At 34.9% G+C, this 25,508-nt stretch overlaps 2 protein-coding genes across 2 annotated transcripts; both read right to left on the reverse strand.

The window, feature by feature from the left end:
• Positions 1–2,312: 2,312 nt before the first annotated feature.
• Positions 2,313–12,015, reverse strand: alpi.2 (alkaline phosphatase, intestinal, tandem duplicate 2). Its single transcript, XM_058760816.1, has 11 exons — positions 11,873–12,015; positions 11,666–11,782; positions 7,931–8,046; positions 7,670–7,844; positions 6,789–6,961; positions 6,562–6,687; positions 6,122–6,191; positions 4,547–4,681; positions 4,269–4,460; positions 3,624–3,740; positions 2,313–2,806 (listed from the first exon to the last, which is right to left on the reverse strand). The coding sequence occupies exons 1-11, from the start codon at positions 11,949–11,951 to the stop codon at positions 2,541–2,543; spliced, it is 1,566 nt and encodes a 521-aa protein (XP_058616799.1). The 5' UTR covers positions 11,952–12,015; the 3' UTR covers positions 2,313–2,540.
• A 2,199-nt stretch (positions 12,016–14,214) lies between these two features.
• On the reverse strand, positions 14,215–22,435 carry alpi.1 (alkaline phosphatase, intestinal, tandem duplicate 1). The gene is made up of 11 exons (XM_058760959.1): positions 22,311–22,435; positions 21,975–22,094; positions 20,183–20,298; positions 18,468–18,642; positions 18,050–18,222; positions 16,307–16,441; positions 16,142–16,217; positions 15,920–16,054; positions 15,652–15,843; positions 14,798–14,914; positions 14,215–14,716 (listed from the first exon to the last, which is right to left on the reverse strand). The coding sequence occupies exons 1-11, from the start codon at positions 22,390–22,392 to the stop codon at positions 14,445–14,447; spliced, it is 1,593 nt and encodes a 530-aa protein (XP_058616942.1). The 5' UTR covers positions 22,393–22,435; the 3' UTR covers positions 14,215–14,444.
• Positions 22,436–25,508: the final 3,073 nt, after the last annotated feature.

Raw genomic sequence — 25,508 nt, forward strand, 5'->3', positions numbered from 1 at the left:
CCGGCGAAAATGCTTATGTTGTCCCAAATGTACCCTAAGACCTTTGGCTCAATATTTCAATCCTCTGTTGTCTCCTAGTGAGGCAAAAAACCAGACCTTCTCAGGTAACAAGAATTCATATTGGCTTTCATTAGAAATCCAGCAGACCTTGATGTCTGGATGCATGTTACATAAATCTGTGCATGTTATATAAATATGCCTAATGTAAGTATGTTGTTCAAGAGCAGCCTATAACAGCAATTTCGTCTCTCTTTTTAATTTGTCCATTAAATCAATGCTTGTTTGTGGGCAGGTTGTGTAGTAACATACTCAGTTATGTCATTGTTCACCTCTCAAGTTAGTGGAAACGTGGGTTGAGGGTTTTCAGAGAGGGTTGCACAGACCCCGACACAGCACCATTTCAGTTGCAGTGACAGCATTTCACACTGAGCAGTCATGAAAATAGTTGCTCATCAGAGACCACTGATGCTGTAAGGCATGTAGACTACCTGAAACAGTCTGAAGATACAGGATTATTTGGTTTGATTCAGAAATGTTTCCCAAGCTTAAGGTCTAGATCACCACCAGGGGTCAGAGTTCTCTCAGGTTATGACAGCACCACACCAACATTAACCAGCATAAACCAGTCTAGAAAAGCATTGCAACTCATGCTAGTTGGCAGGTTTTTTTTGTTGTTATTTATTTATTTTTTTGCGCAATGTGTCTACCAGGAAAATCTGGCTCACCACAGCCCAGTGCACTATAGATGAAGATCTCCGCAGACACAGATGTTATGAGATGACTGATGGACTGATTAATCAGATATGGTGAGGAGGCTGTGCACTGTGCAGAATGATCAAATGAGTGGAGTATGAGGGATATTGCATAATGGTTTTTTCCCATTATGATTTACAAATTGCAGTGTTTGTAGAAAAGTGCCTTTTTACCTCCATGTGTCTTGAAATAACAGAAACATCATGCAAACAATCCCTGCCTGAAATAAAGCCTATATTCAGCATATTCAGTTGCACTTCAATTTTCATGCCTGTTGGACTGTACCCCCTGTAAACAGGTAAATAAATAGTATTTTCTTTAGTAAGTGATACATTAAAAATTTAAAAAATAAAATTATACATTTCAGTGTCAGGTACAAAAATAACATTTAATTGCAGACTATATACTGTAGATATATATATATATATATATATATAGATAGATAGATATGCATATATATAATCCTATTTTATAAATTGAAATTAAAACTTTTTATAGAGTTTTAGAGGTCAGAGAAAATTGCTATTTTGATTTACAGACTTCAACCTTTAATTTAAAATAATATTTTGAATAATTTAAAATATTTTGAAATAGCTTTTATATTTTTCAGTTAATAGTTAACAGATTTTTCAAATCTAGGTGGAAAAAAAAAAAGAAGCTTTTGGAAGGAAGTGAAGGAAGGATATTGAATCTCAGGTAAAAAAAAAAAAAAATAGCCTTTCTTGTGTACTTTGCAGTTTCAAAACTCATAATATTATTAATATTCTTTCAAATTTATTTATTTACACTGGGATTCCCGTTCTGGAAGATGAACTGCCTCATTCAGAGAAAGATTCAAACCACCTTTCACCTTCATCCATCCTGTACTTCATGGCACCTTTTAAAAAAATCTGTCGGGGAAAAAAAAATCCATTAAAAAATAAATAAATACACTGTGAAAAATTTCCCTGTAAAAAAACGGTAATCTACTGGCAGCTGTGGTTGCCAGCATCATGCTGTAAAAATACAGTGTGCTACAGTTTTTCAAATTAACAGTAAAATGCTGTTTTGTCATTTACAGTATACTACTGTAATTTAGCAGTATGATGCTGACAACCACAGCTGCCAGTAGATTACCGTTTTTTTACAGGGAAATTTTTCACAGTGTATTTATTTATTTTTTAATGGATTTTTTTTCCCCGACAGATTTTTTTAAAAGGTGCCATGAAGTACAGAATGGATGAAGGTGAAAGGTGGTTTGAATCTTTCTCTGAATGAGGCAGTTCATCTTCCAGAACGGACACACAAAAAAAGGTTTATAGTTTAATTACAGTTTTAAAAATATCACATTTCACAATACTTTTAGTGATTTACATGTTTTACTCAATAGCACAGTTGATATGTTTCAAATTACTGTTCCCAATGTCCACAATATATTTATAATATATTGTAATACTCAGCATTGTGAAGCTAAATATTATAAAGATAACTTTAATCTACACAGAGGGTTATTTTATTACATACATTACCATTTATTCAGTATTTTTAGGGTCACTAAAGAAATGTGAGTACAATGTAAATGCAATCTTTTTGGATTTGCCAGATTTTATTGGCATACATTAATCAACATTTGCCCAACACTTATTCATGTCCTCACAGAGGATCTCAACCAACATTAATTGCAAACACAGAACTTATGCATCTTGCCCGTCAGTTGTCTAAATTTTGCAGTTGAATGGGGAAAACCTGCAAATGTATTGTAATTTAAATATACTGTGTAAAGTGCACCTCACCCCACTTTAGTCACATTATATGAGGGTGGTGAGTGAGGAGAGCAAGCTCAGAATCAGAACCACGAGGCTGAACTGAGTGCAAACGCCATAGTTTTCTAGCTGGCAGTCGGTGTAGGGCTCAATACAGGCAGCGTAAGCCATAGCATGAGGAATGTAGCTTTGCTCTTGGACTCCGTGGAAGAGGTGGGCCATTGGGCCTTTGGCGAAAATAGCAACATCCTCAGAACCATGAGTTTCTGAATCTAGAGGTACAGCAGCCTGCTGAAGATATTCATTACTGCCTGGAAAAAAAAAAAAAATTAATAAACTACATTATACAGTTATTTATTAATTCGCCATAAATGAAAAAAAAAAATAATAATAATAACAAAACTCGTACAGTATGAGGTTTTAAAGTTCACACAGTTTCCATATAAGGACTTTCAAAATTAAAAAAGCACTGTGAAAGTACAACTAATTTGCTATATTCGAATTCTTCAGGTGTCATATGATAAGACTTCAGCAGTCAATCTTATTCATGTTCAAATGCACTTTCAAATCTTCAGTTTTCTTGTTTCAGTAATCAACATTTCAGTACAAAAATACTCAAAATATGGATTGCATTTATGTGTGGTACCATATTATTTATTAATATTTTGAAATAGCTGTTGCTTTTATGTTTTCATTTTATACGTTGTCAATTATATTATTAAGATTTTTTTATTTTATTTTAGTTTTAGTAATTTTAGTACTTACTGCTCTTATAATATTTATATTTTACTTTAGTTCAGCTTTATTTCAGTTAAAAGTTAACAGATTTTTTAAAGTTTTAGTTAACACTTTTGTAGCTTGACAGCTAAAGTCTCCATTCACTTTCATTGTATGGAACAGTTCAGTTTGGAGAGACAGAGTTTGATGAAAGAATTTTTATTTTTATTTATTTATTTATAGGTGAATTATACCTTTTACGCAAAATAAAAGTTTTGTTTCATTTTCTTGCAGTAACACGCATAACCACAAGATGGGGTGTCTGCATTGCCAAAACATTGAGCTTGTGCCATGCACTTAAAAATGCTCTTCTGCACCTGAGGGAATAACAATTAAACTCATAAAACTTACTTGAGATCGTTGCATTCATGTCAGGACGAGTTCCATTCGCAATCTGGTATCCTGGACCGTTCCCGTAAAGTGCATTAGTAAAGCTCTTGCCATCCTCAGCTTTTGAAGAAGAAACGCCTAAAGACAAAAAGGTAAATAAGTCATTCTTAATCCCATAATGCCATCAAATTTGTTCTTGCTGAGGAAATAAAAAAAGTATTTCTACTGGGCAAATATTTTGGAGCCTAAGCAGAAATAATGGCTCATTCAACACCCCATTTTATTATTTTTTTTTTATTATTTTTTTTTTGTCATCATTTACTCTCCATAATATTGTTACAAACCAGTATGGCTTTCTTTCTTCTGTAGAATACAAAATAAGATATTTTGAAGAACAGTTTTTGTCCATATACAGTGAAAGTCAGTGGGATTCAAAACAACATAACATTGCAGCCCATTGAGTTTTATTGTATAAATAAATAAACTGAGACATTTTTTTTTTAAATGTCTTACAAGTTTGAAATGCCAAAAAGTTGAGTAAATGATGACAGAATTGTCATTTTTGGAAAACTATCCCTTCAAGCCATGTACAGTATCTCAAAAGGTGTGGACATACAAGTAAGTTTGGTTTTCAGCAGCTCATCGATGAATTGTGTGTTTGCGTACCTAGCACAGAATTGCCCCTGTGAGAGTAGCCACCGAAGGAAAACACGTGGGAATGGTCAGCAGTCACCACGGACAAGGTGTCGAGTTCACTCGTCAGCTCAGCCGCCCGTGCAATGGCCCTGTCAAATTCCACAGCCTCCGTCAAAGCGTACTTGGCCTGCCCTGCGTGATGGCCGTGATCTATTCTCCCACGTACAGGAAGGAAAACACACAAATATAAGTACATGCAATACATCTTATGGCCTACGCAATGGAAACAAGACATGATATCAACTTATCTTCCACAAAGAGGTAGAATCCTGTTGAGTTTTTGCGAAGAATCTTGATGGCTTTTTCCACCATCTCAGTCAACGATGGGTCCATTGAAGGATCGCGTTCCAGCTCGTACCTGGTGTCCTTTGGCTCAAAAAGCCCTGAGCACAACAATAAAACCAAACCACACTGAGAATAACTGACTTAAAATGTGAAATATATGTAATAAAAAAATTTTTTATTACCAGTTTACCAATAAATGTGGTTAAGTAACTATCGAAAATAACTTGATATTAAGTAAAGATCATGTTCCATGAAGATATTTTGTAAATTTATCAAAACTTTATTTTTGATTAGTAATATGCATTGCTAAGAACTTCATTTGGACAACTTTAAAGGTGATTTTCTCAATATTTCGATTTTTTTGCACCCTCAGATTCCAGATTTTCAAATAGTTGTATCTCCGCCAAATATTGTCCTATCGTAACAAACCATACATCAATGGAGAGCTTATTTATTCAGCGTTCGTGATGATGCATAAACCTCAATTTCATAAAATTGACCCTTATGACTGGTCTTATGGTCCAGGGTCACATTTCAGACTTAAAACCACTTTTAAGAAAAGAGATATGAGTCAAAATGATGAATGGTTATAAGTATTTTATCTGCTCTGTTAATGATTCTAGATACTTTGGATTGTTTAGATTTTTAGAGTGCACGTTAGCTTTTCATTAACCAACCGATTAAAATTTATAACAGTGCAAAAAACTTCTGATTTTTGCATTGGTTTGAACAAAAACACCAGATGGGCTGAATGAAGATCTGGTCTTTTCCCAGGTCTGCACGTGCAACAAGTGGGTGGGCAATATGCAAATGTTTGATGTTGACGTCAACATGAAACGGCTTGGGATTCGTTTTAAAAACGACTCGTTTCAATGATTCAGAGTCGACTCTTTCTTTTGAGAGACAATAACTTTATATACGCTGCACTTTCAGATTTAAAACTTTGCAAGATGTTTTCATTCTCTTAGAGCTGTGTTACACACTGCATTAAAGGTCATTTTCAAAAATCCATAATAGGGGCACTTTAAAGTAGAAATTGTATTTTTGTATCTTATAAAATGTGCCCAAGCAATCTTTGATAAAGATTCATTAAAATAAGCACAAAGAAGCATTAAAATGAACTAAAGCAACTAAATCTAAAAAACCTTTTTTCCTTTAAAGAACCAGGATTCCCAGAGTCTTGAAGAACCTAGTAGCCTTATTTTAAAAGTGTGATTTCTAGATGTGGAAGAGTCATGTAAATTAATAAAAAAGTAAAATTCTATTGCCATTTTTATGATACATTTACATTTTTTTCTACCCAAACTCTAAATATTTGATTGGGTAGACATTTAAAAAAAAATTCCTTAATGCTTTTCCAGTAAATACATTTAACAAGGATTAAAACTACTGGAAAAGTCATGGAGCCTTTGAATATTGTTGTGGACAATGGGGGGCTTTGGAGTCAAAAAGGTTGAAAACCAGTGACAGAATTTTATAGGATGTAGATCAGCATAACAGGTGGATGTTTTCCCTTCAAATGGAGGAGGTGGCCTTACCCATCAAGTAATCAGTATTGTCCTCATTGATGGCATCAAAATCTTTTTTATTCCACACATATTTGGCATTCTGAAGAAGAAAAAAAAGTGGTTGTTTGTTGTTAGGTGTAGTTCATCCAAAATTTACTCATCCTCATGTTGTTCTAAAGACTTTCTTTCTTCCACAGAGCACAAATGGAGTTAGCCAATATGTGAACCAACCAAATCTGCCATTGGAATGAATGGGAATGGATGGCTCGAGTCACGCATTACAGACCCTGTAAAGTGTCCCGTCAGTCATGACATGGGGTTGAATCTTGTGATAAACTGAATATGGACATGCATGAATGAGATCCTCATTCCAATGTATGGAAAAGAGCAACCAGGACATTCTTCTAAACATCATCTTTTGTGTTCCATATATATATAATTTCATGACATTTTTGAGATGTTTGACTTACATTTCTGCTTCTTAACCACACATCAACTAGGTTTGTTTTGTCCTGTCGGCTCCCTGTAACTGTGGAGTATTCAGGATCAACCGTTTCCTTGGGAAACATGTACTGCCTTCCGCCACCTAAAATAACCTATAATAAAATAATAGAGGGATTTCACAAGCGAGACTGTTGTCAGCGACTTATTATCTATAGTTCAATGCTGTGCGAGGTTTACAGGTTTATGGCCTTACATTAATATCAGTATTATGGACCAGTTGATATGCGATGTCCTTGCATCCACCTGTGATGGCTTCAGATGGCAGCTCTTTATCGCTGTACCAGTCTCTTTCAGGGGTGTGGGAGTAACTGGCGGCGGGTGATGCATGCTGGACACGTGCCGTGCTCACTATGCCAACAGACTTCCCTGGAAACCATACAACCAGTCCAAGGTAATTATTATAAGCAAATTACATAACTTATACTGCCTTCAACGATGTAGGGTTGTCACAGATGCCTCAACTCATCCTTTAACCATTAAAAGATATCAGTGAAAGTACAAAGGGTTCAAAGTAGCAATGTTCAACTGTTTGAAAATGAGTCACTAATTCAAAGTCGTTAAATAAAGTTGAAATAAAGCAATTATGATATAAAGTTCAAATTTTGATATATAAAGTGGTAATTGTGAGATAATGTAAAGTCACAGTTATAAGAAATAAAGTTGAACTTATGAGATATAAAGTTCAGAATGTGTGGTATTAAGTTGTAATTGTGATAAAGTCACAATGATGTGAAAAAAGTCGAAATTGTGAGGTAAATAAGTCGCAATTGAGATATAAAGTCACATTGTGCGGTAAAGAAATAAAGTCGTTGAAACAAAGTTGAAATTTTGAGATAATAGAGGTTTGTGAGAAGTGAGAAGTAAAAAGTTGGAATAAAGTCGTAATTGTGATATATAAAGTCTCAATTACAAGAAATAATGTTGCAGTTTTGAGATATTTTCATTTATGTGAAAAAAGATGAAATTACATCTTAAGGTTCAGATTGTGTGAAACAAAGTTGCAATTATTATAAAGTCTTTATTATTATAAAGTCGCAATGTCGCAAAGTTGCATTGATGAGAAATTGCCATTACCTGCCATCTTTGCCTGATGCAGAATTGATTTGACCTCATTGCCTTTAGCTGAGCTGCAGTCTTTGCGGCGTGCAGTTGCACTGAGACCCAGAGTCCCATAGTTTGCCTTCACACCGCAGAGATATGCAGTGGCTGTTGCTGCGCTGTCAGGCATCTGCTGATCGACGTTGTAGGTCTACACAAAAACAAACACAGTATTATTAAGAGTACTCAGATCTATGAGTCTGTTATGAGTCAATCTAGCCAGTGTGTTTTCTGCACCTTGGAGAGAGCGAGATGAGGGAATGTGTCCATGGCTAGGACACTCTCCTCTCCTGTCTTCCCTTCCATCTGTCCCTTCATAATTCTTGCTGCGGTCACAGTACTGATTCCCATGCCTTATTGTATGTCAAAAAGAACACGTTGCACAACTTTAAGGCACACAAGTACACATGACATACTGTATTTATTAAAAATGTATAAATAAATTCTGAGTTTGCTATGAAAGCATGTTTCCGCCACTGAAAAAAAAAAAAAAAAAAGCATAATTGCGACTAACAATTGCAAGCTTACATCTCGCAATTCAGATGTTTTTCATGATAAACTCCCAGTTGCAAGAAACAAAGTCTGAATTGCAAGATATAAACTCACAATTGAGTTGACATTTTCGAGACTATATGTCACAATTCTTGACTTTTTTTCTTGCAATTCTGACTTCTATTCTCAGAATTGTGAGATATAAACTCACAAATTGCGAGTTACAAAGTCCAATTCTGAGGGCAAAAGACTTTCTTACAATTGTGAGTTTATATCTCACAGCTCACAGTTGTGTTTCAGAAAGTCACAATTGCGAGGTTTAAACTTGCAATTCTGAGAGGAAAAAAAAATCTGAATTGCGAGTTAATATCTCACAATTGCGACTTTATTTCTCAGAAATGTAAGTTTACATCTCACAATTCTGGCTTACATATCATGCAATTCTACAACAACAACAACAAAAAATGCAAGAAAAACAGTCCGAATTATAAGATAAAAAGTTAGAATTCTTTTTTTTTTTTATTGTTTATTCAGTGGCAGAAACAGGCTTTGCATCTTAAGAATGATTAAAAATTCTCTGGCAGTTTCCACATATGACTAACCCTATGAGTAATTTATGATTAATTGGTTATCTTAGTCCATAGGGTAATATTACTCTTTTTTCTGTATTAAATACAATATCCTTTTGGTATTATCTACTGATAAGTTTTATAACTTTTGATAATTTAGATAAATATGTACAACTGCAGTCTTGCAGTAAACAATCTGATTATCTAATCTAAAGCCACTGTGCAGTTTTTATTCCCTATTCTTTATGACTGTTACATGTAAAATTGCACCATGTGACCCTAGTGAGATCTTGGGTAAAAGACAAGGCAAACTATGCAACGTCAAATACAGAGTTCCGGCATGAAACTCTGGATGGTGCAGTCCGATAGGTCTAACTCATTGCCTAATAACATCATTATCACATGGCACAGCTGACTGGTTCTCTCCTGTATCGGTAGCCAATGAGCTCGCTGCTCAACATTCAAATGTATGACTAGTGCTTGTTGTAGCAGTTCGCAGCATGCTTCAGAACAGCGAAATCAACGTCTAAGATAAGTGAATGCTCTTGTAAAGCATATCACTGTGTGTTTTGCGTGGTCTGCCTAATTGAATCCAAAAATGAGCAACCATAATCAAGTTTAAACTAAGTGTCATGTTAGCAGTTTGCATTGTATGCAGGAGCGAAATATTAAGCATATTAGCAGCATCTAAATGCAATTAGCAGCTAAATCCTAAATGCATCTATATACAGCTGGAGCAAAACGCAGTTTAGAGCATATGTAATCGCTGAAGAAACGCCAATAGTAACGGACATGAAACAGGTTAAATTAAATAAGCTTTCTTGTGTATGCATTTTAAAAGGGGTTGGCCATATACATCGGCGTTATCCCAAGTTCACGTTCATTATTTGATGTTTCATTGTGATGGGTGTGGTTGATTTCAGCTGTGCGCAGTGTCAGAAGCATGCAATTATAGTGGTTATATCAATGACAGTATTGAGGGAGAAGATCACTATCTATGCCTGTTGTAGTCCCAAGTGAAATGCATTATAGGTAGTGTAGTTCGGAGAAATGTTGTTCGTGTGCCTGTGCTCTCGCTGTGCTGTGTAGTTCAGATAACGGAGAAAGAACATTTATATTCTGCTTTATTTCAGTTTATTCAGGTCAGTCCACCCAGGAGTTTTTGTGCACTGTAACTCTGACAACTTTTATTTGCATGAGAGAGTAAAAATAGCATGCATTGTCTAACTTTGTCCGTCATCATTGTACGTCATGAATTAACGAGCTGTTTTGCTGCCGCTGGGACTGATGAATTGGAGAAAGTAACAACAGTTATCAAATGACAAAATTATGATATTTGCTCAGGTGGGTGCTGGGGCCTTATCTATCGGATTGCGACGTATATCCATTTTGTTAATTAATATTACACATAGTGCGCGTCAAATTAGAGTTAAGCCAGTCGGCGTGGTAGCCAAGGCTCACATAGTCGTAGGCCACTATTGTTAAGCCGGTCGGCGTGGTAGCCCAGGCACACGTAGCCATAGGCCACTAGCGTTAAGCCGGTCGGCGTGGTAGCCAAGGCTCACATAATCATAGGCCACTAGTGTAAAGCCGGTCGGCGTGGTAGCCCAGGCACACATAACCATAGGCCACTAGCGTTAAGCCGGTCGGCGTGGTAGCCAAGGCTCACATAATCATAGGCCACTAGTGTTAAGCCGGTCAGCGTGGTAGCCCAGGCACACATAGCCATAGGCCACTAGCGTTAAGCCGGTCGGCGTGGTAGCCCAGGCACACACAGTCATAGGCCACTACCGTTAAGCCGGTCAGCGTGGTAGCCCAGGCACACACAGTCATAGGCCACTACCGTTAAGCCGGTCAGCGTGGTAGCCCAGGCACACATAGATAGTAATACATGCGGTTCACATGGCTCTTCGGAGCAGCAGCAGTACATATGTCTTGGAAATATATCTGCTTGTTGGGGGGTGTTTTGTGGCTTGTATTGTCCCTTCTATGTCTCCTGCCTTGTGGGGGGTTATTTCGTGTATGTTATATTTGCAGCAGCAGTATTTCTTACATGCTCACAGCAGCATGTTGTGAATATATTGGCAGTAGTCTCGGTACTTGCTCTGCCGCAGCAGCAGCAGCAGGAGTGTAGCAGATCTATTCCACCAAGACCAAATACATTAACATTGTCATGTACATTACCATACCAATCCCTCCGAGAGTTGTCATGACAGAACGGTCATTTATATCAGATTTTGTGATATGTTTATTAGGACTTTGGTCACTAGCATAATAATAACTGTGTGTCAGCTTTATAACAGTGTTATAACAGTCTCTAATTTTTCTTTTGTGTGTGTGTGTGTGTGTGTGTGTGTGTGTGTAAATGAATCAATTAATTTTAGTTAATCTAATTATTTTATTTCAGCCTAATTTCAATTATGAAACACAATTGTTAATAGTTTTAGCTTTAGTTAACAATAAAAACAATGGTTGAATCACTCTCAGAATGATTTTTATTCCAGGTGATAAACTATGAAAACACTGACAGCCAATCAGAATCCACCTGATTTTAAAGAGCTTGAGCATTTAAAGTCGCAGACGAAATAATTGCAGCATGCACAAACATTATTGTCTGTAAGTGTGGATGCCAATACAGTTATCATTATATTTATCTTTATAGTTATTGTTCTTGATGTGAATAGACCTTTACATTGCAGAACTGCAACCCAAAATTCAGACACTGTCAGAAGTTCATAATTTTTATTTATTTAAGATTTATTGCAATGGCTAATCAATTTTGAGAAATTCCCAAAATGTAGAAATGTCTAGAAGGCTAATTTGTGGCTAAAATTGTGCAATACATAGTGGATTATTAAACAGAACAATGCAAAAATTAAAAAAAATTCAAATTAGTTTCTATTTAACTCACCATCTCCGAGGAAGAGAATGAGATTTTTAGCACGGTGCAGGTTGGGCTTCATGGAGAGGGATGTATGAAGAGCTTCTTTACCCTTAACATACCAAAAGTTTGGGTTCTGCTCCTCCTCTTCAAATTGATTCCAGAAAAGAAACATTGTTTCATTCTATTTGTTTGGAGATAAAAAAGAATAATTGTGAACTGTGGAATAGCACTTACCAGGAATAACGGAGAAACATCCATCAAATCCTGCTAAAACAAATATTCCAATAATCAGAAGGGTCTGTTGTGTGGCCATGGTTTGAACGACTGCAGCAGCACTGACAGCTCTGTAAAACTATTTGATGCCCTCCTGTTTATAGTCTTCTCTCAGACCAAAGGTCATTTGTAGTTCCCATTCCGTCTTTTGCAACATGAACTTTTGATCACGTACTGCTCATTCGTGACCATATGATGTGTTATGGATACATAATGATATGAATATTGATTTGAATGAATTACTGTACTGTTCAGTGATTTTTTTTCCTCCTAACCTGTGCTGTTCTTTAGTGAATTGTGCTTTTCTGCTCTAAACTGCTCTTTTTACTGAACTGTTCCATACTGAACTGTTCTTAACTGAAATATAAATATGCATTACTGGTCTAAACTGTTCTGTACCATAATATTTACCGAATTTCTCTGTTTTGCACTGTTCTGTTCTGAACTGTTCTGGAATTAACTGATCTGCACTAAACTGAATGATTAAGTTCAGTACTATACTGATCTAAACTGTTCTGTGCTTACTCTGTTCTTCACTGAACTGTTCTATTTGGTTCTGAACTGTTTTCGAATTAACTGATATGCACTGAACTGAACGGTTAAACTGTTCTTTGCCTTTCTCTTTTGAACTGTTCTGCACCATGCTCTTCTTTTCTGGATTGTTTTGTTCTGTGCTGAACTGCACCTCACTGTTCCTTACTGAATTGTCCTGAATGGTACTGTTCCTCAGTGAATTGCACTGTTCTGCACTTAACTTCTCTGCACTACACTGTTCTTTACCGAACTGTTTAGTACTGTTCTATTTTTTTTTTATTGTTCTTTACAGTAGTATACAGTTCAATACTCTTCTGGTCTAAACTGTTCTATGCTTTTTCCTGTTCTTTACTGAACGCTTCTGTTCTGTACTTTTATGAACTGTTCTGTAGTGAAGTGATCTTCACCGAACTGAATAAATAAACTCTACTGATTTAAACTTATTTTTACTGAACTGTTCTATTCTGTTCTTTCATGAATTGTTTGTTCTCTGCTGAACTGCACTTCACTGTTCTGTACTTTACTTAATTGAACTGTTCCTTAGTGAACTGTGCTGTTCTGCACTGTACTGCTCTGTACTATACTGTATTACTTATAGCATAACACTTAACTGATCTTTTTTCACTAAACTGTTCTTTTCTTCAGTATACAGTTATTTACGGAACTGAATGAGTTGAACCATAAACTGTTCTGTTGTTTAAACTGTTATACTACTCTTTACTGAATTGTTATTTCTGCACTGAATTATTCTATTATTTTCTGCCCTGAACTGTTCAGCATGAAACTGTGTACTAGTGTAAGCTGTTCTTGTTCTGTTCTTTAAACTGTTCTGTTTTTGTCTGAACTGTTCTATATTTAACTAAATGATTCAACTCTACACATTTAAACCATTCTGTGCTTTTCTGTTATGAACTGTTCTGTACCATGCTGTTTTTTTTGTTCTGAAAGGTTCTGTTCCTCACTTAATTGTTCTGAATTGTACCATTACAACTGTTACTGTAAACTGCATTGAGCTTCACGCTGTTCTTTACTGTGTTTTATACTGATCTGTTTTTTTTAGCACAATATACATTTCTTAACTGAATACTGCTCTTCTGAATGGAACTATACTTGTTTAAACTAAACTGCACTGTACTCTCCAGTTTTTTACTGACTTGTTCTGTTTTGCACTGAACTGTTCTGTTCTGAACTGTTCTGGAATTAATTGATCTGAACTGAACTAAATTGTTATCAGAACCATCTTGTGCATTTCTGTTCTGAACTGTTCTTTACTGAATTGTTCTGTTCTTTGCTAAAATGAACTGTACTGTACTGCACTTTTCTATTATTTTACACTGTTCTGGTCTGTTCAAAGGTTTGTTCATTAATTCATTTCAGTTAATCAACAAGATCATCTGTAAATATAAGTAAATACAGCGTGCAAAATGTTGATTAATCTGCCTTGCTGATGGTCCGTGTCTAAAAACGCACAACAATATTGACATTTACGGATTTGGCAGATGCTTTTACACAATGTAAATTGTATTGCATTCTATGTTTATCAGTTCATGCATGCCCTGCTTGCAAAATAGCCAGTGGAACTGTATTTAAATCAAATGTATAAGATAGATATTTATCATGACTTAACAGCTAGTTTTCTAACCCTCCGTACAGTGATGGATATATAATTGCTTTCGATATCTGATGGCTACAGAACATTTAATCACAAAGGCTGATAACACAGACAATATGACAGTTTTTTTTTTCCGTTATTTGTTTAGAGAGTTTATTGGTCTCACGTGTTTGAAATTTATAGTCACAGTGCAAAAGAGTCGCGCAATATATACAAACATATCTGATTATAAAATACATCCATAAAAAAAAAAAACAACTTTACATTTATATACAAAGCAATGCAGTTCTGCAGAGAACCAAACTGCAATATAAACTATTTGGCTTATAAATCTCCAAAAAGCCCCAAAGAGTCCTGGGGCCTCAATCACTCATGCAGTAGAGTCTGTCATCTCATGACAAGCCAAAACACGCTAGTTATTGAGATAAGAGGCATTGAAAGAGTTATTTTACAGCCTCCTGAGCCATGAATATGCAGTGGGCAGTTAGTGTACGGCTCCAGACACGCTGCATAAGCCATCGCGTGGGCCACATAATTCTGTTCTTTGACTCCATGAAAGAGATGAGCCATCGGGCCTTTTGCATAGATAGCCACATCTTCCCCTCCATGTGTCTCTGATTCTAAAGGAACAGCTGCTTGTTGCATGTACTCTTCATCAACTACAAATAAAGTAAGATATGATATTAGTGTTTGACAACAATAGAAGAGACAGGTAGTGAATTAATTTAGACAATACTTACAATAATCCACTTCTGAAACATTTCCTCTTGTTCCGTTTACATGAGCATATCCTGGTCCATTAGCATACAAGATACTAGTGTATGGAAGATTATCCTCAGCCTTCTTGGGTGCCAGACCTGCAAAAAAACCAAAAACAAAACAAAAACAAAAAAACACTGAAACAATGGCCATGCAGTGCAATACTAGTGTACTGCCAATATAGTGCATACTCCCAGTTTTTTATTTATTTATTTATTTTAACAAATGTAGCAGGCCTCCCAGATATTCCATAAATCCATTTTATGGATTTTAAATATGGATTTTAATGTACTAGCTTTTAATTTGACATTAATACAAAGTGCTCATTTTAAAAGTGTACTTAAGTGTGTTAACAGAATCGTGAAAGTGTACTCACTTTAAATACACTTAAGTGGTTTTTAATTCATTAATATTATATTATCTGCAAATACAGATTTTTTTAAACACACTTTTAAGATTTGAAGTACCCTACATGTACCCTACAGCTAGTGTTTGCTGTAGCAGTTGCAGCGCACTTCAGAAACCCTCCACCTCCCCAGCTCCACCTGTATAGATCTGTTACAGGGTGATCATGTATGTTATACATGGGGGTTATTTCATATATGTTATATGTGCAGCAGTATTTCTTACATGCTCACAGCAGCATGTTGTGGATGTATTGGCAGTAGCAAATACTTGCTCTGCAGCACCATTAGTAGCGTAGTAGATCTATTCCGCCAAGACCAAACACATTAACATTGCCATGGATATTTCCATGCTAAAACTTTCAGAGAGTTGTGATGATTGTCATTATTTCAATTCCATGGCGTAAGTAAGTAAGTAAGCTAATATATACCAAAAATAGGGTTCCCTCGAGGGGTATTTCCACCAAAAGTGAAGACATGGGAATGATCTGCAGTGACAACAGTGAGAGTGTTCGATTCACTGGTCAGCTCAGATGCTCTCTGGATTGCACGGTCAAACATGATGGTTTCGGTCAGAGCAAGCTTGGCAACCCCATCATGGTGTCCATGGTCTATTCTACCTCGTAAAGCACAAAGAATATCTCACTATTAGCAGAATATCTTTAAACTGTAACACCAGAGTAAATAATAAATACTCATCTTCCACAAAGAGAAAAAACCCTTTGGGATTCTTGCTGAGGATTTGAATGGCTTTCTCTGTCATGTCCACAATAGAGGGGTCACGGGTTCGATTCCTGAACACTTCAAACCTCATGTCCTTGGGTTCAAACAGACCTGAATGAGAAGTATGAATGAGAACGTCATATCAGCAGACAAATACTGTCGGTAATTCAATGTGGAAACCTTGTAAACTGGCATTACCCATCAGGCGGTCTGTTGTTTTAACATTCACTGCATTAAGCTGCTCTTTGTTCCAGACATACTGGGCGTTTCTTCCCTAATAAACAAAACAGATAATCACATAAAACTGTAGTGGCCGTTTACAAACACAATTAGTGCCGCAATAAATGGCTTTCTTGGAGATACCTTACGAGCATTCAGCCAGACGTCAATGAGATTCTTTTTGTCTTTGCGATCCCCTTTGCGAGAAGATGAAGAGGGGTATTCTGGATCAGGGGTACCCTTGGGTGTCATGTACATGCGGCCACCGCCAAGAATTACCTAAAATGGAGACATATTTAAAATTTGTGAACTTCTCATCTTTTAAAGTGGTAAATGGAAACTACAATACATATATATTTTTGCGTTCACATTTGTTCCAATAGCAAATAGCATTTCTATAACTTTTTAAGTTTTGGCTATTCATGTACACCTGAAAACGCGAACTTTTAAAAACAGTTTCGAAGTGCTATTTTTGACATTGATAGTTATCGTAAGATTTGCGATATTAATAACTGTGGAAATGCATCATCACAGTCATTGAAAAGGGTCCATTGTGTATTTAATTTATGTTATTACATTGGCGGAAAAGCTGCTTTGAACCTTTAGCTTACTAAGCTGAATCATATGGAAGTAGTTAAACAACAATCAAGCAACTGGTTTGAAAAAACTAGCTGGCTGTGCTACAAGCTAACAACAAAAAACTACACTGAAGTTAGTTCAGTATGTTTTTATAAATAGACATATCTCAAATGGGGTGACACTATCAAAATTGAACAGGTACATTTACACTAAATACAACAAAAACACCATAATTTACATATAAATATAAAGGTAAAACTTTATTTTAAGGACCAATTCTCACTATTAACTATAGTTGCTTATTAGCATGCATATTACTAGCATATTGGCTGTTTGTTGGTACTTATAAAGCACATATTAATGCCTTATTCTGCATTAGGCAGCGAATATAGGACTTTATCGAGGCAAAAGTCATAGTTAATATTTAGTTAATAGTTTTAGAATTGGTTCCCAAACTAAACTGTGACTAATATACACTAGTCAGCATTTCAAGTGGATCAAAACCTTTCATCAAAATTGTCCTAAAACCTAAAACCAAACTGCATTCTTGTCTTAGGACAACTTTGATGAACTTTTTTTTTTTTGATCCACTTTAAATGTTGACTGCTATATAATATAGTATATTAAATGTAGTACATACAATAGTACACTCTCAGAATAACTGTGAAAAACTGTGGTAGAATTGGGCTCAACAGTATGTGCAGTTGTGCAGCATTTCAAACTGTTATTTTTTAGGCAGCGGCTATTTATACTAAGTGTAAATAACAATTAGAATGCAAACTAAGTGCAAATAGCTATAGATTCTATTTACACTGTTAAAATAGCAGGATTTTCTGTTATTTATACTACTTATTGCAAATACTGGCAATTATCTGCACCTAAGTATTGTAGTACAATATAAAACAGTATGCAATTTTAATATATTGTGTGTACTGTAAATTATTAAATGGATGCCATTTGGGCACAATAAAGCCCTCTCTACACCTACCCTTACCCGATACTTTATTTTCAACTTTTTGATGATTTCCTTAATTTTTATTGAAAATAAATGCCTTTCCGATGTGATATGAGATTTGATAAGGGAGAAAAAAAAAAAGTTTGCCAAAAGACGGATTCGAACCCAGGTCGATCGCGTCAAAAATACTGCAGATCAGCGTCTTTTATAGTGTTGTGTAGACCAATCACATGTTGGTGGGTGGAGTTAGAGTAAATAGCCTCTGCCAACAAGGCGGGCTATTTTCACTTAGTGTAAATAGACACTCTGTATTTTTGATCTTATGGCATCAAACTGTATGAGTTACGGCTCACATCAATGTCCGTGTTGGTCACCAGCTGCGTGGCGATATCGATGCAGCCCTGCCGGCGGGCTTCGGAGGGCACGTCTGCGTCGCTGTACCAGCTGCGGCTCACCGAGTGGGCGTACGCAGCAGCGGGCGATGCATGCTGCACTCTGGTGGTGGTCACGATGCCAACAGACTTTCCTGGATATATGCACACACATACATGCTTCATCACATGAACACCAAAAAATTTACATTTTTCAGAATACCTACTTTTGTGCCAACAGAAAAAAGAAACTCATACAGGTTTGAAACAACCTGAGGGTGAGTAAATGATGACAGAATTTTAATTTTTTAGTGAACTGTCCCTTTAAGAAGAACAACAGCAACAGAAAAACATTGGCAGCATGTCTGTAAGTGTGATAATGAGTCTAAATGGAAAATACCTTGTGCTTTGGCGCGGTGTAACACTGAGAAAACCTCGTTGCCAAATGTGGTGTTGCATGCATAGGCCACTGCTTTAGCACTCAAACCCACCGTCTTGGCGTTAGCCTTCACACCGCAGTGGTACGCCGTAGCCGTGCTAGCACTGTCTGCCACCTGCCTGTCAACACTGTACGTCTGTTTGGAAACACATCAACTCTGTAAATCAAATACTGATAGTTATGTTGTTCAAAACAGAGCTTTTCAGTCATATAATGAGTAGATAAACTATTTCCTTAGACCCTAATCTGACCTGTATTCATGTAGTGATACTTCACATCTGTAGTCAGCATTCCCTTGTCCTCATGTTCTCCAGGATCAGAGGTTGCAGTGCTATCTAAACTTATCAGGAATGCATATTCTGCAATCAACTGATAACTTTTCATATCTTAAACTGTGCCTGTGGTGCTATCAAAACAGTATGAAAGCCTGTTTCTGCCACAGAAGAATAAAAAAACCCATCACGCTTTTGTTAATTATAATTGACATAAAAATCGAAATTATGAGATACTAAGTTGTAAATTATGACATAAGAAGTTAAGACAAAAAGTCAAAAGTATGAGTCATAACTATGTAAAAAGTAATTATGATAAAAATTAAAATTGTGCCATAAAAAGTTAAATTATGACAAGCAGTCAAAAGTCGGAGTCATTATATGACATAAAAAGTATAAATTATAAAAAAAAAATAAAAAAAATTATAACATAAAAAGTCAAATTATGGCAAAATGTCAAAATTATGACAGTCATAATATGACATAAAAAGTAGAAATTATGATTAAAAAATAAAATTATGACAAACAATCAAAAATTTGAAAGTCATAATATGACAGAAAAAGTAGAAATTATTATTAAAAAAATTATAACATAAAATATAACAAAAAGTTAAATTATGGCAAAAAGTCATAATAATTATGACATTAAAAGCAGACTAGAAATTATCATAAAAAAATAAAATGATGACGAACAGTCAAAAATATGAGCCATAATATAACAAAAAAGTAGAAACTATGATAAAAAAATAAAATTAAAAAAGTCAAATTACGGTAAAAAAAAACATAAATCGTAATTATGGCATAAATTGTAAGATTGACATAAAAACTAATAAATATGACAAAAATGATGAATTATGAAAATCATTATGACTTTTTACACCATAATTTTGTTTTTCCATAACATAATTAGGACTTCATGTAATAATTATGATTTACCAAAGCATGATGATGATGATGATGATGATGATGATTATTATTTTTATTTATTACATTTTTTTGTGGCAGAAAAGGGCTTCCATAACACAAAGCACCAATCAGCCTGATGCAGAAACATTTGTTTAACCAATAAATACATACTAAAAATATAATGCTAAATATTTTTATTAGAATAAAATTGTATATTATATTTTACTATAATAATAATATATTTATATATACATATATATTAAGAATAAATAAATAAATACTTCTAAGAACTTTGCGTTTCAGGCTTTTACTCACAGTTCAGCAAGAATCTCCGTATGGAAAATTAAAAATGTAATCTGAAGACAAGCAACATTTTTTCCATGCAACACGCATGCACATCCCATTGCCATTTGTCTGACAACCCAAACCTGCCTTTACATAAATGCACAACAAGATTGCTATGAATTATCTGCGAGTGATTAAAGAGAAGCGTCACACCTTTGACAGGGCGACGTATGGAAATGTATCCATTGCCAGAACGGTCTCCTCCCCTGACTGTCCTTCCATCTGACCTCGCAGTATACGGGCGGCTGACACCGTCGACACTCCCATCCCTGACAGATCGACAGAGAAACATCACAGCCTGACCCTCAACCCAAACCGCTCATCAACTCTACAGGAAAACACAGGCTATGCAGAAACAGGCACGTGTGTAACGGGTAATATACAGCCAACCGATCATTAGCACAAAACAAAGCCAACAGGTGGATCACTAACTGCATATTATCCAAATAAAAGCTAAATAGACATGAAATATTGAGTTTATATAAAAAGAAAAGAATCTAACATTTTAAATATAAATTTAGATATACACACTTATAATATTATATAATGTATAATTGTTCATGTAAATTTAATTAAAAATAGAACATTTAGTTAGAAACACTAGTGTGCTTAATTCTATTTAATGTGCACTTCTTAGTATAGTTTTAAGAAAATTTAATTGCAATTGAAATGCAGTTCTGTTCACACTTAAGTATATTCTTTTTGACAATATATTATTACTGTAATAATTACAGAAAAGTATGCTTATGCATGCTTATATTACACACACATTTATATACAGCTATGGAGAAAATTAAAGAGACCACTTGAAAATATTTACTTTTTCTGGATTTACTAGGCATGGGTTTGAGTAAAATGTAAATATATTCTATAAAGGTCTGATAACATTTCTTCCAAATTTCAAATAAAAATATTGTCATTTAGAGCCTTGTTGTTGTTTTGTAAAAATGACACTTGGTTAAAATAACAAATGTTTTCACTTGTTGTGATTCAAATAAATTCAGGGGTTATTCCACCAAATATTGATTTCTTAACTCTTCTGAAGTTAAAACATTGGTATCGCGTTGTCTTAAAAATAAATATAAACATGTATGATGAACAATGTTTATATTCTTTGTAAGACAACACAATACCAATGTTTTAATTTCAGAAGAGCTAAGAAATCAATATTTGGCATCTTATTTTGAACACTTTGATAATTTTATGCAATATATATAAATAAATATCTAAATGACAACATCATTTAAAACTTAAAGGCATTTAGAGTTGTTTTTTTGTAGAAAATGAATGACATTTGATCAAAATAACAAGTGCTTTCATTTGTTGTGATTAAAAGTCTGGGTCATTCCACCAAATATTGACTTCTTAACTCTTCTGAAGTTAAAACATTGTTTTTGCCTTGTCTTAAAATAAATATAAACATGTATGATGTTTTGAGACATGTTTATATTCATTTTCAGACAACACAATGCCAATGTTTTAACTTCAGAAGAGTTAAGAAATCGATATTTGGCATCTTATTTTGACCACTTTGATAATTTTATGCAAAATAAATAAAAATGCTCTAAACGACAACATTATTTAAAATTTGAAAGGCATTTAGAGTTGATTGGTATTGTGTTCCAAAATAAATATAAACATTTGAAAACATGACGTCTTTTTGAATATGACCATTTTGATCATTTTATGCAAAAAATGCACTAAATGACAACATTTTTATTTACATTTTGGAAGAAATGTCAGCGGTAGTTTACAGAACTCAACAAAACTACGTTTTACTTTTTAAGAATTTTCAAGTGTATTTTCTATAGCTGTATTTATATATTTTATATTTATGTGTAATATAATATAATATAATATAGACCTCAAAAACGCATTAACACTTAGAAGTGGCAGTGTAGTTTGACAGACTGCCCAGCAGCATTCGGTGGGGTTGGTAACTCACCGTCTCCGAGGAAGAGGAGGATGTTTTTGGCGCGATGCGCTCGCAGTGGCAGCGTGAGGGCAGCCTGCAGCGTCCGTCTGGCCTGATGGTTCCAGTACGCCGGTTCCCTCTCCCATTCAGCTAGCAAAACAAACACCACGCCATAAACAACCTGTCCTTCTCAGAAATAACTCTTCTGAAGAGGCTCCGCCGCAAACCTGCCCTGACACGACTTTCCCAGACTCTCCACGAAGCAGTGTAAAACTGCACTAGAGTTCACTCTGACTTGTAAAACACTGGCGGACTCTACCTGCGCTAATTTTAGAGATGCGGACAATGGGAGCGCTGTGTGCTTACCCACGGGCTCCAGACTGGTGCTCAGGAGGAGGTGGGCCAGGAGGAGCAGCACGCCGGGGGCCCGGCTGTAAAGCAAACACATCCCGAGACTTCAGAGCACACCTCGATGCTGGGAAGGAGTGTCTCCTCAAACCTCCAGCCCCTGCTTTTTAAACCCGGGGCCCCTGACAGCTCATAGGCTCGCGCTGACGGTGGCCAGGAAACCCCTCGACTTCTTTTCCTTTTGTTTCAAGCCGAGCGCTCTTCCTCGTTGCTTTTCTTCCTTTCTGTTCCCGGGCTCTCCTGAGAGCTGCTCTTGGAAGCCCAGTGCCGCCTTTGATGTGGCCAGTTGTGCTAATGCGTGTTTTTCATGCAATGGTTAAAAAGCGGTGTTCGAAACATATTCTTGTTTTGACTTTGAAAATGAATCCAGCATGTGCGAAACACTGAGCTCTCCAGTTCTTGGAAGGTTTCGTACTAGTGTGGAGGATACAAACGGCCCTGAAATGATAAAAACTTGCTTTTCTCTTGTGAAAATCAAGTGCACTCGATTGTATTGAATGTACACTTGTAGTGTACATCACATCTTCTATAAAAGTACAGTTTTATATATTTTAATATATAATGTGAATGGAAACAAAGGGCCACTTAAGTGTAATTAAGTAGACTTATAAAAAGTGCACTAATGTAAAATTTAAGTTTACTTTAAAGTACATTGTAAATCATTGTTTTAATAAAGTTTTGTTGTTGCTTTAAAGTTACATTCTAAAGTAACATACCAAAGCACATGTAATATATATATGTATATTAGTATGTATATATACATAATAAATATACACAGTACACATACATCTATTATGTAAACAAAAACGTTTATTTTGGATGCAATTAATCGTTTGACAGCACTAATATATATATATATATATATATATATATATATACATATATTGAAAAAAAGTAAATGCATTTAAAATAAATTTTAACTATATTTTCATTTAACTCCAATTAACATGTAATTAAGTGTCTGAAAACATTACATTCGGTTCAAATTTAAGTATATTCTTTGCAAAAGTAGTATTGTAAGTAGGTTGTAAAATGATTCATGCCTTTAAGTTCTGACTGAAGAAGTTTTTAAGTTATTTGCATATGAAACAATGAAACATGAAGAGAAATTACAGAGCTCAGCGTGTCCTAAACAAGTCAAGACGAGGACAAACTTGTTATTAAAGGATGTACCAGGCAATCAGTGTTTCGTCGTTTGTGGTTCCCCAGCAACGTCCCATATAGATATTTTTATAGAATTCTAGTGATGTTTGATCACAGATGTAACCATTTATAAACATTTTTTTAATATACATATAATTTTTTTATATTAATTGTACTAGTTTATTATTATTATTATTTAATGTGAAGGTGATTTCAGAATGCAGCCATAAAATTCAAAATATAAATATAATTAATATATTATATACAATTGTACGCACTTTATATACTTTGATATACTTTTTGTTTTGAATCAATAAATCATTATTGTTCTCTTCCTTTCCACTAAAAAAAAAAAAAAAAAAAAAAATCACATTAACTATTCATTTTTATTGTACTTCTGAAGAACATTTTTTTTTTCTCTCTCTTTTTTTTTTTTAAGGATATTTACATATTTTTACTAGAAAATAAGAAAAAAAAATACTGAAAACTATTATAAATATTATTTTTATGCAGTCTAGCAGTTTGGTCACACTCCCCACCCATAATTATTATTATTCTTAAATGTAACCATTTATAGAACAATGATTTTATTTTATTTTTTACTGCAGTCGCCGTTGTTTTATGACAGCAATAAGCCAGCTTAAGTCCATGCGTTACAGTGATTTTACTATAGTAATTAACAGTTTGCTGACTAACTCGGCACCCTTAGATTGTTTTGTGGGAAATAAACGTAAGCAGCATTTTTCTTCAATGAGGTAGTGGAGAATTAATGTTGTAAAAATAGAGAGAGAGAGACAGAGAAAGAGAGAGGAGAGACCACAGTGTGAAGGAGTCCAGGAAGGTTTCTGGACTTTAAATCCAGAAAGGCTCAGTGCTCGTTGTTAATGAGGCTTAAAGAGCATCTCATCTATATCGCATGGACAAGATGGCAAACAGCACTGCGGACGCCACACTCATTTGTGTCAAATCAAGCAGCTAATAAAAGCGGAAATATGAAGCGAGGCCTCACATGATGTGACCGCACTGCACGTACCAAAATATGAGCAGGGAAACTCAATCCTCGGCTAGCTGAGACACGTCAGCCCATTGTTATGGTAGGCACCGCTTTCCAGGGCTGAACTTGAGATTAAGCTAATAATGAGTTTGCGGTATGATTTAAACCAGCTCAAGCTCAGTTTTGAGCTCTAGTTTCCATTCTCCTTCTGAGATCTTCCCATAGCCTTTACTATGGAAGTGATATTATCTAAAGCAAACACACTACAGCTGTTTTGGATACAATAACTGTAGTAAATGTAGTGTTTTGGAAGTAAAAATCTCATTCACTGTTGCACTAATATGTTTGTATGCATGTATATACTGTTAGGTAATGACGTGACTTTTATTTATTTATAACAAATATTTTTAACAATAAATTATTATATTTATATAACACACACACACACACACACACACACATATATAAAGAAACAAAATATTTTTAAATATTTTTAAACTTAATTTCAGCTTGTTGATAGATAGATAGATAGATAGATAGATAGATAGATAGATAGATAGATAGATAGATAGATATATGTTAAACATATAAAAAATATGAAAAATTACACCCAATAAAATTACCAAAATAATAATTCACATTACAATGAAAATGGAAGATATATATAAAAACTTCATAATAATAATAATAATAATATTACAATTTAAAATATCCATAAAAACGATAATAGTATCGCCATGATATTAACGCTGTTGTGTATGACATAGGATCATTTATTTTAAAGTTTTCTTGAAATTGATATAGATAAGATAATTGATACGTTTTTCACACCATATGAGACCAACGTGAATACAAAAATATATTAAGAAATTTTGCATTTTAAACCAGATTTTTAAAAAAGATTTTGAGTAGACGCTCCCATGAGGTTTTATAAAAATCGTTTTATGTTCAGTTTAGTAACATCATTTGCAGTGCTATATGGGATCAGTAGTTCATTCCCTTATGAAATGACTAAAAAT

Source organism: Onychostoma macrolepis, chromosome 22, assembly GCF_012432095.1.
Source record: "Onychostoma macrolepis isolate SWU-2019 chromosome 22, ASM1243209v1, whole genome shotgun sequence".
Taxonomy (NCBI): Eukaryota; Metazoa; Chordata; class Actinopteri; order Cypriniformes; family Cyprinidae; genus Onychostoma; species Onychostoma macrolepis.